This window comes from Elephas maximus, chromosome 3 (genome assembly GCF_024166365.1).
Source record: "Elephas maximus indicus isolate mEleMax1 chromosome 3, mEleMax1 primary haplotype, whole genome shotgun sequence".
In the NCBI taxonomy this organism is placed as follows: Eukaryota; Metazoa; Chordata; class Mammalia; order Proboscidea; family Elephantidae; genus Elephas; species Elephas maximus.
In genome coordinates this window covers 88086996-88106326 of record NC_064821.1, presented here as the reverse complement: position 1 = coordinate 88106326, position 19331 = coordinate 88086996, and the positions used below count along the sequence as shown (strand labels likewise).

Here is a 19331-nt window from a genome sequence, read left to right as displayed (position 1 = left end):
ATCACTTTTATGCCTTTGAGGCACCAAAGCTAACCTGCTGCCCTAAAATATAGGTAATGCGTGGCGTCCTTGTGGTAGCTGCCAACTTCCAAAGCAGCAGCAACAACAGATTAAAGGTGCTAAGACTGTATGAAAAATTCTGTGCTACCTAATACCATTAACAATAGTGTGACAAACCCTCACAGCCTGCTTGAGACTAAGGGGCTTCCCAGGGCACTCCCAGTGGTAAAATCAGGAAAGTCCTGGACAAACCCAAATTAGTGGTGGGGGCGGGGGGAGAACTACCTTAGGAAAATCAAAGGCTGAAATTGCTCAGTGATAATGAGATTTCACAGTAACAAAGAATAAACTCCATGAAAAACAATCAAATCTTTTAAAACTCTTGCTCTTCATTCTTTTTCCTCATAAAACAAGTTTTTGTAGCTCCAGGCTTATTAAGAACTTAATATCGTTATCATAGAAAAACATACAATACTTACAAAAGACTAGCTGCTTCCTGGAATGCATTGACAGCTGCTGGAATATCCCCCATCACCAGATGTTTCTGTCCTAAACCCAGTAGTTTCTTAGCTTCACTATCCACATCCAAACTGTAAGAAAAATAATTTTTCAAGAGTCAAACCCTGTTTAAACCAACATTTTTTGAACACCCACTATACTTAAAACTGTAATACCTACTTTCTTTAACTCATTAGACTACTCCAGCAAGGCCAAGCAAGCTTACACTTATTTATCATGGCAAAACCAAGAGAAATCTCAAAGGCAACATTCTCAGAAGCTTAACTAGAATATTTTCTCTTAAAGGATTATTCGCTCACAAAGCTTATATTGTGTGTACTGTAAATATTTGTTACTTAAGCAACAAAAAGGGAACCATGAATTCATATAGCAAATTGTACTGGACAAAAGGGAAAACGGAGTCAAGGAAACATTTGGGAGTAGTTACCTGAGGCAGGAAGGAGTAATGGGGAAAAGGAGAACCACTGTTTAGAGTGCACTGAGCTTGTTAAAGGTGGTGGAAAATTTTGGAAATGGATAGTGGAGGTGGTTGCACAACATGATGAATGGAATTAATGTCACTGAACTATACACATAAAAAACCTTGAAATGACAAGTGTTTTGTTATGTTTTGTATTTATACACACACATTTACCACAATGAAACCAAGAGAAACATTAGTGTAAATACGACAAGAGTGATTTCAAGATCAAGACAATGTAGTGTTAGTATTAAAGGCAAATACATCAAATGGAATAGAACAGAATCAAAACCTAGACCCAAATATATATGGTGAATATAAATTGTAACAAAGATGCCAAAGCAATTCAATGGTGAAAGGATAATCTTTTCAACAAATGGTACTAGAGTAATTAGATAACCACATGCAACAAAGGTCCTAGAAGATATGCTAAAGGGAGTCCTTCAGACAGAAAGAAAACACACTAGAGATGCCAACTCAAAGAAAGATCACTGGTAAAGGTAACTACATAGTTAAATAAAAAGTTAATATTCAACAGTGACATCAGGCAAGATGGCTAAGTATGATGTTCCAGAGATCACTCACTTTACCAAAACAATCGAACTTGAAAAAACAACTGGAATCAACTATTTTGGACCTCTAGAAACTAATCTAACACTTATATTAACCAGGGGAGGGCCTGACAAAAGGAAAGCAACCTAGATAAGCCACATGTGCTAACTGGCTACCGTTCCCCATTCCCCAGCCAGGCCACATTCCCAGAGCAGCTAGCTGGTGCCTGGGTAGGCAGTGGGGACCCTGTCCTCCTAGGATTTGGGGATGCTGTTTGCATAGGTGGGTTGGTCTGAAAACTGATACAGAACGTTGCCATGGTTTTGGTCCTTTTGCAGCAGCAGTTTCACCTGGTGGTGGCAGCCTGAAGAGCCAGTACCTTTATTTCTAAAATACATATATATGATTTTGGTAAACATATACAATTATGTTGTTAAAAATATATTAAAACGTTTACATCTAAGACACAACTATTGGTATCTACTCATCTAGAACAAAAGAGAAAGCAAGAAACCAAAGACAGGACTAACAGTCTACACAAACCACAGCCTCATCTACCCTGAGATCAAAAGAACCGGATGGCGCCCAGCTGCCACTACTGACCATTCTGATCAGGGCCACAACAGATGGATCTTGATAGAACAGCAGAAAAATGTAGAACAGAACTTATATACTTAAAAATTCCAGACTTACCTGACCAGTTGAGACTAGAGGACTCTACAAGACTACTGCCCTGAGATATTCTTTAAACCAAAATTATCCCTTGAGGTCTCCCTTAGCTAAATAACAGATCGGTTCATAAAATAAAGAATATCACCCACGAGTAATGAGCTCCTTTAAAAAAAAATCACCTATGAGACCAAATGGTCAAAAATTATGCTAAAGCAAAGACGAGAAGTTAAGGGAGCAGGGAAAATAGAGTATTAGAAATGGTACAATCAGAATGGAAATGAATGAGGATGACGACACATTGTGAAAAATGTAACCAATATATCACTGAATAATCTGTGTAGAAATTATTAAATGGAAACCTAATTTGCTAGATAAACTTTCATCTAAAACACAATAAAATGTTAATATATATTAAACATTTACAATGATAAACAGATACGCATCTAACAACAGAGCCCCAAAATATGCGAAGCAAAAATTTACAGAACTGAAGGCAGAAATATAGTTGTAGCTCATGGGATTTATCCCAGGAATGCAAAAGTGGTTCAAAATAAGAAGAAAAACAAACAAAAAACTCATGGTCATTAAAATACATATAGTAAAAACTGACAAAATTCAACATGCTTTTATGATAAATAACACTCAGCAAACTAAGAATAGTAGGAGACTTCCTTAACACAACAAAGGACATTTATGAAAAAACCCACAGCTAACACCATACTAAACAGTGAAAGACTGAAAGCTTTCCCCTCTAAGATCAGGAACAAGATGAAGATGCCCATTTTCACCACTGCTATTCAACATAGTACTGAAAGTTTTACACAAAGCAATTTGAGCAAGAAATAAAAGGCATACAAGTTGGGAAAGATACATCTCTATTTACAAATGACATGATTCTGTATATAGAGAATTCCAATGACTCCGCAAAAAAGCTGTCACAGCTAATGAATTCAGCAAAGTTAACAATACACACACACACACAAGAATCACAGTTATGTTTCTATACACCAGCAAACCAAAAAGGAAATTAAGAAAATAATAGTTTATAATAGTACCTAAATAATATTAAAGAATAAATTTAACCAAGGAAGTACAAGAAACTGAAAACTACAAAACATTGTTGAAAGAAAGAAAAGACCTAGATAAACAGAAAGATGTCCCTTCTTCAGGGATTGGAAGAATTAATACTGTTGAGATGGCAGTACTCCACAAGGCAATCTACAAATTCAGTGCAATCCCTGTTGAAATTCATTTGCCTTTTTTGCAGAAATGGAAAAGCCAATCTTCAAAGTCAAACGGAATAACACGGGGTCCTGAATAGCCAAAACAATACTGAAAAAGTAAAACCTTACTACAAAGCTACAATAAGGATACAAGGACAGACTTATAGACTCAAGGAAACCCACACATCTATGCCCAACTGATTTTTGACAAGGGTGCCAACACCATTCAAGGGAGAAAGAATAGTCTCCTCTTCAACAAAAGGTGTTGGGACAGCTAGATAACCACATGTAAAAGCTGGACTCCCCTGTCACTCCATGTAGAAAAACTAACTGAAAATGGATCAATGAACTAAACATGAGTTAAAACTATCAGAAGAAATCATAAGGGTAATCTTTATCAAATTTTGCAATAGATTCTTAAATGTGACACCAAAAACGAGCTACAAAAGAAAAAAAAATTGAACTTCATCAAAATTAAAAACTTTTGTGCATCGGGTTTTAATATTACCAAGAAAAGTAAAAAGCCAAGCTAAAGAACAGCTGAAAATATCTGCAAATCATGTATCAGACAAGAGTTTAGTATCCAGAATACGTGAAGAACTCATCAACAAAAACAAGCAAGGCAATTAAAATAGACAAAGGACTTAAACAGACAGGTCTCCAAAGACAGACAAATGGTCAATAAGCCTATGAAAAGATGCTCAACATCACCGGTCATTAAAAAAATGCAAATCAAAACCACAATGAGATACCACTTCACACCCACAAGGATGGTTATAATAAAAAACAAAACAAAAAAAGGGAAATGACAAATGTTGGTACAGATAATGGAGAATGCCATATATCGCTGGTAGAAATAAGTGGCAAAGTTCAACAATTTCTTAGCAAAACACAGAATTACCACATGCCCCAGAAATTCCACTAAGTATATACCCAAAAGAACTGAAAACAGGTACTCAAATACCTTGTTCATAATGTTCATAGCAGCACTATTCACAATAGCCAAAAGGTGGCAACAACTTCAGTGTCCCTCAATGGATGAATGGTTAAACACTTATGCTATATAAATACAATGGGATTATTATTCAGCCATAAAACGGAATGACACACAGCAGGGCAGTGTTTCGTGCTGTTGTACATAGGGTTGCTGTAAGTTGAAACCAACTCGATGGCACCTAACAACAACAAAAAGGAATGAAGTACTGGAGCATGCTACAACTAGGATGAACCTCGAAAACATTTTGCTAAGTGACAGAAGCCAGACACAAAGGGTCACACATTGTACGGTTCCTTTTATATGAAATACCCAGAATAGGCAAATCCACAGACAGGAAGATCAGCAGATGCCAAAGCATGGGAGGAAAGGCTAATGGGGCGTGATTACTTAGAGGGTACAGGGTGTTCTAGGGTGTTTAAATAGGCCTAAAACTAGGGAGAGGTGGTACTTGCACACCCTCACCTTAGCCCAGGGAAACCGATTTCAGATTGTGGCCTCAAGTACTATGTCTTAGTCATCTAACACTTCTGTAACAGAAATACCACAAGCAGATGGCTTTAACAAACAGAAATTTATTCTCACAGTCTAGTAGGCTAGATGTCCAAATTCAGGGTGTTAGCTACAGGGGAAGGCTTTTTCTGTCCATCAGCTCTGGAGGAAGGTCCTTCTCATCAATCTTCCCCTGGACTAGAAGCTTCTCCATGCAGTAACCCCGAGTCCAGACGATGAGCTCTGCTCCTGGTGCGTCCTTCTTGGTGGTATGACGTCCCCAACTCTCTGCTTGCTTCCCTTTCATCTCTGGTAAGATAAGAAGTGGTACAGGCCACACCCCAGGGAAGCTCCATTTACACTGGATCAGGGATGTGACCTGAGTAAGGACGTTCCGTCTACCCTAATCTTTAACCACGGGCAGAGATTCTCATTTATAATACACAGGAAAATCACAGAATGGAGGACAACTACACATGGCCTAACCAAGTTGTCACATATTTTGGGGGGACACAATTCAATTCATTACAAACTAAGAGAATAAATTCATTTTGTCTTAAAAAAGAAAAAAATTTGGGTAAAAAGGGCAAGTCAGTGATTTCCAAGTTCCATGAATGGAAATCAAATTGAGACCACTCAAATAACACTGGGATATCTGATATTGCTGGGCACAGTTCCAGACACCATGGATATAACAAAGAGTGATCCCAAGAGGCCGCAGTGACAATGTAAAATTGAAGCAGAGAACTGAGGAAAATGCCTAAGCAAGCCATGCATAGGGCCCCCACATTCCAGGGCACAGCCTACAGTAAGTGCAAAGCTCTAACAGCTTGAAACACTTGAGGAACAGAAAACTTTTATGGTTAGAGTAAGCTAAGGGGAAGAGCTGTAAGAAATAAAAGAAGGAGGGGAGAGAGGAGACAGCAGCATCTTATCAGTAGAACCTTTGTGAACATGAATAGAAGTAAATGAAAAAGACCAGTTAGAAAGAAAATATGAGGGTTAGAACCCACGGAGTAATGGAATGGTTAGACTCTAAATAAAACTTTGGAATTTGCTAATGGACTAGATACACCATTTCTTGAACTAAGAAAGTCAGGGATAAAACCGACCAGTTTGGCATGGGCGACTGATTCTAACAGCTATAATGGACATTTACTACATGCCATGTAAGAATTTGACCTATTCTTGTAGACCAATACCTCATATAATTGCGGGATTATTACCTCCATTTTACATATGGAAAAACTGGGGCAGAGGTTAAATACCATGCCCAAGATTTTATTTAATAAAGCACAGAGAATTGGTGTTTAAGAAATTCAAATCTAGTACTCTAGATCAAGAATTTTAGAACCTTTACTGAGGTAAACTCATTCTGAGAAAAAGTGAGAGAGAAGAATCAAGACAAAAATAGTATACCAGAAGCCAAATAAACAAACATAATGAAGGAAATGTAGTGGTTAATTGAGTCAAAAATTACTGACAGGATTAACTCAGAGGACTGAGAAATGACCACTGGATTAAGGAATATGGATGGCATTAATGACTATAATAAGCAAGACAGTTTTATGGGATGATACAAACAAAACTTGACTGAAGAAGTTTCCAAAAAAAAATCAATTGAGAAGTAGAGAAACACAATTCTTTGATGTTTTGCTGTCCAAAAAGAAGGAAAAGAAATAAGGAAACAGCTGAAACAGATGCAGGGGTCAATAAGGGTTAATAATGGAAATACTTAGGAGGTTCGTACAAACAATCTCATAAGGAAAAAAAGTAGTTATGCTGGATAGAGAATTATATGAGCTCCGTTCTTGAGAAGATGACTGGGGGAGGGATCCAGTGAACAAGTGCAGATGCTGACCTTAAATAAAAGCAGTGCTTCTTAAATTTTTTGGTCTCAGAAAGCCCTTTATACCATTTAATTATTGAAGCACCCCCCTAAGAGCCTTTGTGTATGTGAATTACATCTATCATTATTTAGCACATTAGAAATTAAAGCTAAAAATTATTTTTAATATTTGTTAACTTATTTTAAAAGAATGTTACACATTTTATTAGTTTCCTCAGGCTGCTGTAACAAAGTACCATAAGCTGAGTGGCTTAAAACAACAGAACTTATTCTCACAGCTCTGGTGGCTAGAAGTCTGAATTCACAGTGTCAGAAGGGCCATGCCCTATACATAATTTGTCTCTTCCAGCTTATGGTAGCCCCAGATGTTCCTTGGCTGGGGGCAGCTTAACTGAAGTCTCTTGTTTCCATCTTCACGTGGCCTTCTGCCTTCTGTGTCTCTTCTTTTTATAAGGACGCCAATCATATTGGACTAGGGCCCACCCTACTCCAGTATGACTTCATGTTCACTATTGTATCTACAAATATGTCATTTCCAAATAAGGTCACATTCACAGGTACTGGGGATGTAGAATTATCTTTTTGAGACACAAGTCGACAAACATGTTAACATGATGTTTTTATGAAAAGTAATTTTCAGAACAGATGGAATTTAGTGAGAAGAGTGGCACATTTTTGCAAATCTTTTCGATGTCTGGCTTTAACAGAAGACAGCTGAATTTTCACATCTGCTTTTCTGCATTCAATCCACTGTGATATGTTGTTTTCATTGAAATATAAAAATATCTGACCTCATACAGACATGTATTTGGCAAAGAGAATATCTGAATAACCTTTTCAGATAACGGAGTGTATTCTTTGACACTACACCAAAACTCGACAAGAGGTAGTATGTGGAATATGAAACAACAGGTTCATTCTTGGTACTGTTGGTAACATTAAAAATCATCCATCTGCCTTGCCTCTGAATGGATTTTCTGTTCCTGAATAGTAAAACCTCCAACGGTCATTTAGAAAATACTGGTTCACTCATTTATACAATCTTCCATATGTTGACAAACCTGCTTATATCCAAAAAATCACATGAAAATCACCAGTTTCATCAGAAGAGTCTTAAGTATTAGGACACTGTCAAGCTCCCAGTGATCAACACAACTTTTCCGAAATCTTAACTTTTGCTTAAAAGTTCAAATTTTATCACTGGCAACAAATACTATTAGTTATTGTCCTTAAAAAGACAAGCTCATCAGATGCAAAAGGACAAATATTGTATAAGACCATTATTATAAGATCTTGAAAAATACTATAGACTGAGAACACATACTTTTATGGTTATGAGGCGGGGAGGGAGGGAGGGTGGGAGAGGGTTATTTACTGATTAGTTAGTAGATAAGAACTACTTTAGGTGAAGGGAAGGACAATACTCAATACACGGAAGATCAGCTCAATTGGACTGGACCAAAAGCAAAGAAGTTTCCGGGATAAACTGAATGCTTCGAAGGTCAGCGGAGCAAGGACGGGGGCTTGGGGACTATGGCTTAAGGGGACTTCTAAGTCAATTGGCAAAATAATTCTGTTATGAAAACATTCTGCATCCCACTTTGAAGTGTGGCGTCTGGGGTCTTAAATGCTAACAAGCGGCCATCTAAGATGCATCAATTGGTCTCAACCCACCTGGATCAAAGGAGAATGAAGAACACCAAGGTCACACGATAACTATGAGCCCAAGAGACAGAAAGGGCCACATGAACCAGAGACTTACATCATCCTGAGACCAGAAAAACTAGATGGTGCCCGGCCACAACTGATGACTGCCCTGACAGGGAGCACAACAGAGAACCCCTGAGGGAGCAGGAGATCAGTGGGATGCAGACCTCAAATTCTCATAAAAAGACCAGACTTAATGGTCTGACTGAGACTAGAAGAATCCAGTGGTCATGGTCCCCAAACCTTCTGTTGGCACAGGACAGGAACCATTCCCGAAGACTACTCATCAGACATGGAAGGGACTGGACAATGGGTTGGAGAGAGATGCTGATGAAGAGTGAGCTACTTGTATCAGGTGGACACTTGAGACTGTGTTGGCATCTTCTGTCCGGAGGGGAGATGGGAGGGTAGAGGTGGTTAGAAACTGGCAAAACCGTCACGAAAGGAGAGACTGAAAGGAGGGAGCGGGCTGACTCATTAGGGGGAGAGTAAGTGGGAGTATGGAGTAAGGTGTATATAAGCTTATGCGTAACACACTGACTTGATTGTAAACTTTCACTTAAAGCACAATAAAAATTATTAAAAAAAAAAAAAAGACAAGCTCATTTTACCGATTTTGGAGAAAATGTCTGCCAAATACTCAAGTCTGAATAACTATAGTTTGGTGGTCATTCTTCCAAGTAAAATCGAAGTTCCATGAAAAAAGTGACTACTTCAACTCTTACTCAGCTACTTTTCCTCAAGACAACCATCACATACCTAGTTCAGCATACAGAAGTGCTTAATCCATACTTTCCATTCTGTCACTGAACGTGGTAATAGTAATGGCAGTGTGAGAATCTCTAACTTCAGGGGAATCAAGATCATCGGCCCAAAGCTGATTCCTATGAGGTGAAGGTCAGACATACCTACTTCTTTACCATTTCTAACATCAACCACCATCCCCACCCACACAACACTCTCTACACTTCTCTGCTGGGTTCAATTCATTGCAATGGCCACAGAGAACTCACAAGCCATACTTAAAATTAAGTGGTTTTAAGGAAGTAACAGAGTACAACTCAGGATCAGGATCAGTAGGCTACAAATCAGGATGAGGAAGCATGTAGACACAATCTGGAAGCCCCACCCCTAAGTGGGGAGCACACTCCTCCCTTCTTCAGTGCAGGACAGCTCTCTCAGCTCCTCTCGGCTGGACAAGTGAGCAGGCCCTTCTCTCTGCTGTGCATGCCCCCCTCAGCCATGAAGTCCTCTCAGCACCCTCAGGACAGGCCTCTTGGCCCTGTACGCCTCCTTTCAGTCGTGCAGACCTCTCTGCTGCTAAATGACCCAGCTAATAACCAGTGTAGCAGCTTTATTCAACTTTCTTAGCTGCATTCCTAGCAGCAGGTTTCTGCCTTCACTAACTCTGCTGCATGGCTCCTTCTGGGTCTGTTGCCACTGGCTCTGCAGCACGGCCTCTTCCAAGCCTCTCACCATCTTCAGTGTTAGACCCCTTAACCTGTATTACAGCTCTTTTAGGAGGTTCCTCACATCCTCTCTGATTTTTCTCTCTTCTCGCCTCTCTTGCCTTTCTGAAACCTCTGTGGGAACGGCCGCTTATACTGTAAAACCTGTGAGAGCTGGCATCTGTATATGGCAGAAACCTGTCAAAGAAGAAAAACTCAAATATTTTCCACTAAAACAAGCAACCAAAAAGTGGTAAAGACTACACCCCGTGTCAAAGGCAGAAAACTTGCAAAACCCAGAAAAACAAGGCAGTCCCAGCCAGTTCTGGCTCTCACAGGTTTCACTGTGTAAGCAAACTTCTTATCATTTCAAGCCATGGCCTTCCCCCCCAGCAGGGCCATAAAAGGACCAATACCCTCAGTAAGCCACAGTTACTTCATCTGCATAGCAAACTGAGCAATCACCTCATAGGGTGTGATCACTTCATTTGCATAGCATATTTACCAATCCCTGCCAGGTACGTAAAATAAATCACAGGAGGCTGCAGCCCAGGGCCAGCCAAAAAGTATCAGTCAAGTTGTTCACAACTTACAGAAGAAATGTCAATCAACCCAGATAAAGGTAACAAACCCTCTGGGGCAGAAAACTAGGATAAAGGTAACACCTCAAGGCTTAGAGGAAAAATCTCTCAAGTTGTTTTCCAAGAACCAAGGCAAAAGGCCACATAAAGGAACTCAGTTCACCAGTCACACAGATTATTAAAAAGCCATGTAGTCAAGGACTGAGATTTAATACATCGCTTTATATTATTTCATTACAGACATTCCTAAGTAAGACTGGTAATTTTTTATTGCAGGTGAGTGGTAGAACACAATGATTACTAGCACTTTGTATGGTATAACTGTCATGATTTATGGTAAAAGGCCAGCAGGTTTACCAACCGTTGGTTTTTGCACTGTTATTTTCAATGTCAGCACAGTGAAGGAAACAAATCGTCTTATTAAGAAAGCCTTGTGAACTCACAGAACTTCTGACAGGGTCTCAATGACCCCAAGGATATCCAAGCTACACTTTGAGAACTGCTGAGTAAGCATGAACAGACATCCCAAAAGAGAGAATATATGGGTATACACTTATGGTGGCGATGTTACAAAATTTCTCTACCTATTTGTTCACTTCACTGAACTAAAACAAAGTAAAATCATCAAGTAAGACCAACAGGAGAGATGGTGTTAAATGTTTTAGAAGAAAATGTAATGGAAAAGTTGCACGGGAGAATGGGAAAATGACTTGACCAGGGAAATGTGGTAAGACTGCTAGGCAGTACTAAAAACTTACTTGATGGTAGTGAATATGAATTTATAGTGATGCTTTTTAGTATGCTTTATAGTATATGCTTTTTCCAACGATCCTTCATGTTCCTCTTAGAATACCATGCTTCTCTAAAAATCATTGTTTATAATACTGATAACTACATAACAACACTGTGTTGTGAGGGTCTGGTAGCCTACCTACATTTATGCCTTATATTCAGTCCAGAAATTTAAACACTATGGTATAATCTATGAGTAACCCTCTAAAATAGACTAGGTGTAACCTTGAGATATACTAAAGTATATATGTGTAGGACTAATCTAGAGTAGTACTTATTCTACTCAAAAAACAAGCCTGACTCACAAATCATTAGGTATATTATTTCTAGAAGACACATTTTAAAATAATCAAGATGACAAGGGGATTTAAGACATCATGAAAAACATCCAAACAAAGCAACACTTAAGGCCACTTAGAAAACAGATGTAGGACACTCCGCAGAAGGATCAAACAGAATCTGGAACAATGATTCGCAACCCAAGTGAGCTTAAGAATCATAAGAAAGCTTTTCCAAAACACAAACCTGAACCATACCTCAAGCTTAAAAAACAGAATCTCCAAGAATGCAACTCATTCTCTTGGATGAGCTTTTTACTCATTATTATGCTTATCCCTAGTTAAGAACCATAGGGTCACACCAAGATCGAAAAGTTAACATGGAAACAGATGTCAGTTTGGTATAAAACTTAGGAACTAAAATGGTCACAAAATTGAAAATGGCAACCTTATGAAATAGAGATTCAAATGAGAAGTATACAAAGCAAGAATAGGTAAACATTTGTCAGGCATGTGGTGTACTCAGCAAGCAGCATTAGTAGAAAACTTTCAATTCTAATTAAATGCAAAAAATAAAAACAAAACCTGGATACATTTTTATCAGGATTCTATACTTTAAATCACAGACAAGTACCTTAATGTCCAGTTTATTACCTATTAAAAATAATGAACCTAATAGTCCTCAAGTTATACAGTTTTTAATTTATGTTTCAGATATGAATTGCTCCATGTAAACGATCTTACCTCTCTACTTTATCTGCAGAGGTCGAAGGAGCTGGAGCATCTTCCTCAATTCTGTAATGAAAATTTAAGGAAAAAAAGAGAAGAAAAAAAGTCAAAATGGAAGATATTTTAAGCCTAGCAAATAAAAAAGTTAAATATATAAAAAAAGCCATTTAAAAAAACCTACCATTTACTAAACACTCAGTATAGCCCAAGTATGACTAAGATTTATTTATATTACCAAGTTTAATCCTCACTCATTCAAATATCTGTTAAACATATAATTGCTAGAAGCGTATATTACAATGAACAAGACAGTCACATCCTAGCTTTCTGCGTTTACAATCAGATGCAAGAGAATTATGTATTTTTGCTATAATGCAATCTCACATTCTACAAAACTGTTTACAAGATTTATATTTATCAAAAAATTTTAAACAAAATGAGAGGGACAGTTTCCCTGAACATTCTTTTTTTAAAGTTCCTAGTAAATATCTTTAACACATTTCAGAGCTGTGTCTACTGAAAACGTCTAGAAATAATGATCAACCCAAAAGAAATGAACATTCGAGCACCCAGACTGTGCTCTGGAAAATCCATTTCCCTCTCAAAATGTCAGAATTAGATATACTAGAGGTTGGTGCCTCCACCAAAACAATTTAATTGGACAGAGTAATTGGAATAAACTATTTTGGAACTCTGGGACCTGATCTAACATATATCAACCAGGGCAGTGGTTGATTAAAAAAATAAATAAATAAATAAGGCTGCTGATCTTTCCTAGGTAAGGCGCATGTACAAACAAAACCATCCCGCATCCCTAAGCCCTGCCCAGTAGTGGGGATAGCTGCCCCATTCCTAGAGCTGCTGTCTGGTTGCACTGTCTGCACAGTTGGTTAAGCCTGATGGTGCCCTAAGGGACCACTTCAGAAAACTGCCATGGTTTTGGCCATCTGGCTATGGCCCTCTTGCATCAGCTTTAAGGGCCTATACATGTTTGCATGTGTGTAAGAAGGGAACTCAATGACCACACACAACTGGAGTATACACTCTGCACATATTGTTTGGGAAAAGTCACTAAGCAGATGACTGAAGCTTTCAAGTAACAACAGCAATCCCAGAGTAGGAAAATCTGCTTTTCAGAGTTACCACATCATATCCAGAATGCTGGGTTCTCAACAAAAAAATTACAAAACATAGTAAGAAACAGAGAAGTATAGCCCATGCACACACACACACACAACTTGACAGAAACAATCCCTGAGGAAGCCCACCACACATTGGAATTACTAGTCAAAGACATTAAATCAACTATCTTAAATACGCTTAATGAGCTAAAGGAAACCATGAATGAAAAACTACAGGAAATTAAGAAAACACACGAATAAAATGAGAACATCATTTAAATTATAAAAAGGAACCAAACAGAAAATTCTGAGGGTCAAAAATACAGTGAGTGAAATGAAAAATTCGTAAGGGTTTCAACAGAAAATTAGAGCAGCCAGAACGATCAGTGAACCTGAATTTAAGATAACGGAAATTACTGTCCAAAAAGCACAAAGAATAATGAAGATTAATGAACAGAGACTGAAAGACCTGTGGGACACCATCAAGCATACCAACTAATGCATCAGAGTCTCAGAGGAAGAAAAGAGAAAGGGGTTTTAAGAAAAATTTTTTTTAAGCTGTAATGGCTGAAAATGTCCCAAGTCTGATGAACTCCAAGCAGGATAAACTCACAAAGACCCACAAAAAGACATATATAGGTAAACTGTCAATACCTAAAGACAGAACCTTGAGAATAACAAGAGAGAAGCAGTGCATCATGTACAAGCGATCCTCAATTAGATTAACAGCTGATTTGTCATCAGAAACCATAAAGGCCAGGAGGGAGTGGGACAGCATTTTTAAAGAACTAAAAAGGGGGAAAACTGTCAACCAAGAATTCTGTATCTGGCAAAACTATCCTTCAAAAATGATGGCAAAATAAAGACTCCTAAGTAAACAATAGCTGAGAGTTCATTATCAGTACAGACCTGACCTACAAGACATATTAATGGGTATCCTTAAGGCTGAAATAAAAGACACAAGACAGTAACTGGAAGCTGTGAGAAATAAAGAACACTGGTAAAGGTAACTAAATATAAAAGCCAGTGCTAATGTATTTGTGATTTGTAACTCTTACTATGTATGATTTAAAAGGCAAAATGCATATAAAACAGCTATTGCAAACCTGTTAACAGACACAGTATTACAAACGTGATCTGTGACTATAACAATATAAAGAGGGGTGAAAACGTATAGGGGCAGTGTATGTAGAAGTCCCTGGGTGGTGCAAACAGTTGATGTGCTTTGCTGCTAACTAAAAGCTTGTGCCCATCCAAAGGTGCCTTTTAAGACGGGTCTGGCAACCTGCTTCTGAAAAATCAGCCACTGAAAACTCTACAGAGCAGTTTTACTGACACACATGGGGTCGCCAATTCGACAGCAACTGGTACTGGTAGAGCGTATGTGTACCATTGCAACTAAAGCTGGCATTATTCAAACTGGGTTGATATAAATTAAGATAGTAAATATAACATTTATGTTAGTGACAAAAAAATCTAAAAAATACACACAAAAAGGAGAAGGGAGTCAAAATGGTTCACTACTTAAAAAAAAAAATCAATAAAAATGGCACACAAACACATCAAATACATATCAAAATGGTAGCAGTCCTTCCTTATCAGTAATTACTTAAATATAAATGGTTAAATGCAGCAATCAAAAGGCAGAGAGTGGCCGAATGCATGAAAAACCACAATCGATCTATATGCTTGGAAACCCTGGTGGCATAGTGGTTAAGTACTACGGCTGCTAACCAAGAAGCTGGCGGTTCAAATCCACCAGGCGTTCCTTGGAAACTCTATGGGGCAGTTCTACTCTGTCCTGTAGGGTTGCTATGAGTCGGAATCGACTCTCCAGCAGTGGGGTTGCTTTTTTGGTTTTATCTATATGCTATCTACAAGAGCCTTACCTGAGTTACTTTAGTCAACAAGACACAAAGAAGTTGAAAGTAAAAGGATACAAAAAGATTCCATGCAAATTGTAACCAAAAAAGAGTTGGGTTGTTTATATTATTATCAAACAAAATAGACTTTAAGCCAAAACACATTACAGGAGACAAAGGACATTACATATTCATAAAAGGTTTTACCTAGCAAGAAGATAAAACTATTATAAACATATATATGCATCTAACAACAAAGACCCAAAACATATGAAGCAAAAACAAACAGAATTGAAAAGGAAAATATAGCCGGAGACTTCAATAACCCACTTTCATAATGGATAAAACAACCATAAGGAAGATCAATAAGGAAGGATAAAAACTGAGCAACACTAGAAATCAATTAGACTTAACAGACATATACAGAACACTCCACCCAACAACAGAATACACATTCTTCTCAAGTACACCTGCAATACTCTCCAGTATAAGATATATTAGGTCATAAAGCAAGTCTTAATAAACTTTAAAAGCCTGCAATAATACAAAGTATCAATTCCAAACACAATGGAATGAAACTAGAAACCAATAACAAGGAAAACTAGAAGATAAACATGTGTAACAACACATTCTTAAACAACCAATGGGTCAAACAAATCAAACAGGAAACTACAAAACATCTTGAGACAAAAACAAAAACATAACATACCAAAATGCAGCAAAAGCAGTAATAAGAGGGAAATTTACAGCTGTAAACACCAACATTGGGGAAAAAAAATCTCAAATCAATAACTTAACAATAAAGTTTAAGGATTAAGCACTTAACTACTATCTGAAAGGTTACCAGTTCAAACCCATCCAGAGACACCTAAGAAGAAAGATTAAAAAGCCTGAGTGCAGTTCTACTCTGCCCACATGGAGTTACTCTAAGTTGATAAGGACTTGACAGCAACTGTTGTTAGTACAACTTAAGGAACTATAAAAAAAAAAAAAAGGAAGAGCAAACTAAACCCAAATCTAGCAAGAGACAAATAATGAAGATCAGGGTGGAGATAAGCAAAATATAGAGAAAGAGAGAAAAAGCAATGAAACTAAAAGTTAGTTCACTGAAAAGGTCAATAAAATTGACAAACCATTAGCTAACTATAAAGAAAAGCTCAAGTCACTAAAATCAGAAATAAAAGATTGCAAGAGAATACTATGAACTACTATACATCAACAAATTGTATAAAACAGATGAAAATGGACAAATTCCTAGGAACGTGAACTATTAAGACTGATTCAGGAATAGAAAATCTGAATAGATTTATAACAAAGAGATTGCAACAGTGTATCAACAATCTTCCAACAAAGAAAAACCCAGTACCAGATAGTTTCACCGGTGAAGTCAATCAAACATTTAAAGAGGAGTGCACTAACACCATCCTTCTTAAATGCTTCCCAAAAAATAGAAGAGGAAGGAACATTTCCTGACTCATTCTAAGAGGCCAGCATTATCCTGACACCAAAGCTAGACAGACATGACAACAAAACTACACATCAATATCCTTTATGAACATAGGCACGAAAATCCTCAACAGAATACTAGAAAACGATGTGTAGCAGCATATTAAAAGGATTATACTACACAACTAAACGGGACTTATCCTGGGAATGCAACAGTGCTTCAACATACGAACATCAGCGTAATACACCACATAAATTAAAAAAATGAAGGGGGGAAAAACACATTATCATCTCAATTGATGCTGAAAAGCATTTGACAAAATTCAACACATTTTCAGGATTAAAACACTTAATAAACTCAGGCATATACGGATGAAACGGGTAGTCAGAAAAATCTACTCTTGCTACATTTTTGTTACAACTTTTACAGCACTTCACCATGACTGGCCAAATCTCCAGGTTTCTTCTCTTCTCCTGGCAGGAGACAGAGGCGCTGACTCCGAACTTACCGGCTATATGACCTTCCTGGTGTGGCAGCAGAGAGCCATTGCATCTTTGGGCTGTACACAGGTATGCAAAAACCCATTCACTAAAATTATGCAGACTGCACATGCATATGAGACTGAAGATCCTCCCCTCACTGTTCATGCATATGTACGTCACTCCCTATAAAAAGAGCAAATTTGCCCTGGTTCAGGGAGCTGGCAGCCTTAGGTCACCATACCCTGCCTGTCTCCCAGTTTGCAAACTGAATAAACCTTTCTGTTCTTTAAACCCTGTGTCTGTCTGGCTGACATCAATTCGCCAGCCTGCTTGACAAGGACCTATTAGTTGATGGCTTCAAGGAAATTTCTCAACACGATAAAGGCCACATAAGAAAAACCCACAGCTAAGATCATACTCAATGGTTAAAGACTGACATGCTTTTCTCTGAAAATCAGGAAAAAGGATGCAGACTTTCGCCACTTAAATTCAACACAATTTTGGAAGTTCTAGACAGAGCAATTAAACAAGCAAAGGAAGAAGTAAAATTTTCTCTGTTAACAGATGACAGCATCATCTTATTGTGCTGGTGTTGTTAACTGCCATCAAGTCAATTCAGACTCATGGTGACCTCATGTGTGCAGAGTAAAACTGTTCCCTAGGGTTTTCAAGGCTGTGGCCTTTTGGAAGCAGATCACCAGGCACCACTGAGTGGGTTCAAACTGCCAACTTCTTGGCTAGGAGTTAAGCACTTAACCGTTTGTGCCCCCAGGGACTCTGATGTTACGGGCGGGGGGACCCTCAAATTCATATGAAATTGCAAGCAGCCCATGAGACCCAAAACAATCTTGAAAAGAACAAGGTAAGAGGACTTACATTTCCAGATGTGAAAATACACTACAAAACTATAGTAATCATATGGTATGGCACTGGTATAAAAATAGACATATAGGCCAATGGAAGAGCATCAAGAGTTTAGAAATACATCTATACATTAATTGCCAAGTTATTTTCAACAAAGGTTCCATGTCCACCCAATGGGGAAAGAATAGTCTCTTCAATAAATGATGCTGGCACAACTGGATCTCCACATGAAAAAAATGAATTTAGATCCCTACCTCATACCTTATGCAAAAATTAACTCAAAATGGATCAAGGATCTAAAAACAAGAACTAAAAACCATAAAACTTATAGAAGAAAACATAAGGATAGTGCTTCAGGGCCTCATTTTTGACAACAGATTCTTAGACATGACACCAAAATCACGAGCAACAAATGACAAAACGGTTAAAATGTACTTTGTCAAAGACTAAAAACTTTAGTGCATAAAAAAACTTTTATCAAAAAGCAAAGAGAAAACCTACAGAATACAAGAAAATATTTGGTAACCATGTATCCAACAAGGGTTTAATACCCAGAATATGTAAAGAACTCTTAAAACTCAAAAACAACAAAAAACCCATTTTAAAAATAAGCAAAGGACTTGAATAAACATTTCTCCAAAGAAAATACACAAACGACCAATGAACACATGAAAAGATGCTCAACATCATTAGTCACCAGGGAAATGCAACTCAAAACCACAATGAAATACCACTCACACTAAGATGGCTATCGTCAAAGAAATGGAAAACAGTAAGTGCTGACAAGGATATAGAAAACTGCAACCCTCCTGCATTTCTGGTGGGAATATAAAACATGGTGTATCCACTGTAGAAAAGTTTCACACAGTTCCTCAAAAAATTAAAAATATAATTACCTTATGATCCACAATTCCACTCTTAGGTATATACCCAAAAGAACTGAAAGTAGACGTTCGAACAGATACTTGTACACCGTTACTCGTGGCAGCATTATTCATAATAACCCAAAGGTGGAAACAACCCACATGTCCATCAACAGATGAACAGATAAACAAAATATGGCATATTCATACAATGTAATATTATGCCGCCATAAAAAAGAATGAAATTCTGATACATGCTACAAAACAGATGAACGCTGAAGACACTTTGCTAACTGGAATAAGCCAGACACAAAAGGACAAATATTCTATGATTCCACTTATATGAGGTATCCAACAACAACAAAAAAACCCAAAACCATGGCAATTGAGTCGATT

General features: G+C 37.8%; 1 protein-coding gene across 3 annotated transcripts in view; it reads right to left on the bottom strand.

Annotated features, from left to right (window-relative positions):
* NASP (nuclear autoantigenic sperm protein) overlaps positions 1 to 19331 on the bottom strand; it is a 57592-nt gene that overhangs the window by 12615 nt on the left and 25646 nt on the right. For all 3 annotated transcript variants that reach the window (XM_049879149.1, XM_049879151.1, XM_049879150.1), the window contains exons 2-3: positions 12312 to 12362; positions 480 to 590 (exon numbers count right to left, since the gene is read on the bottom strand). In XM_049879149.1, coding sequence (XP_049735106.1) covers positions 480 to 590; positions 12312 to 12362 — 162 coding nt within the window. The remainder of the gene's footprint in view (positions 1 to 479; positions 591 to 12311; positions 12363 to 19331) is intronic.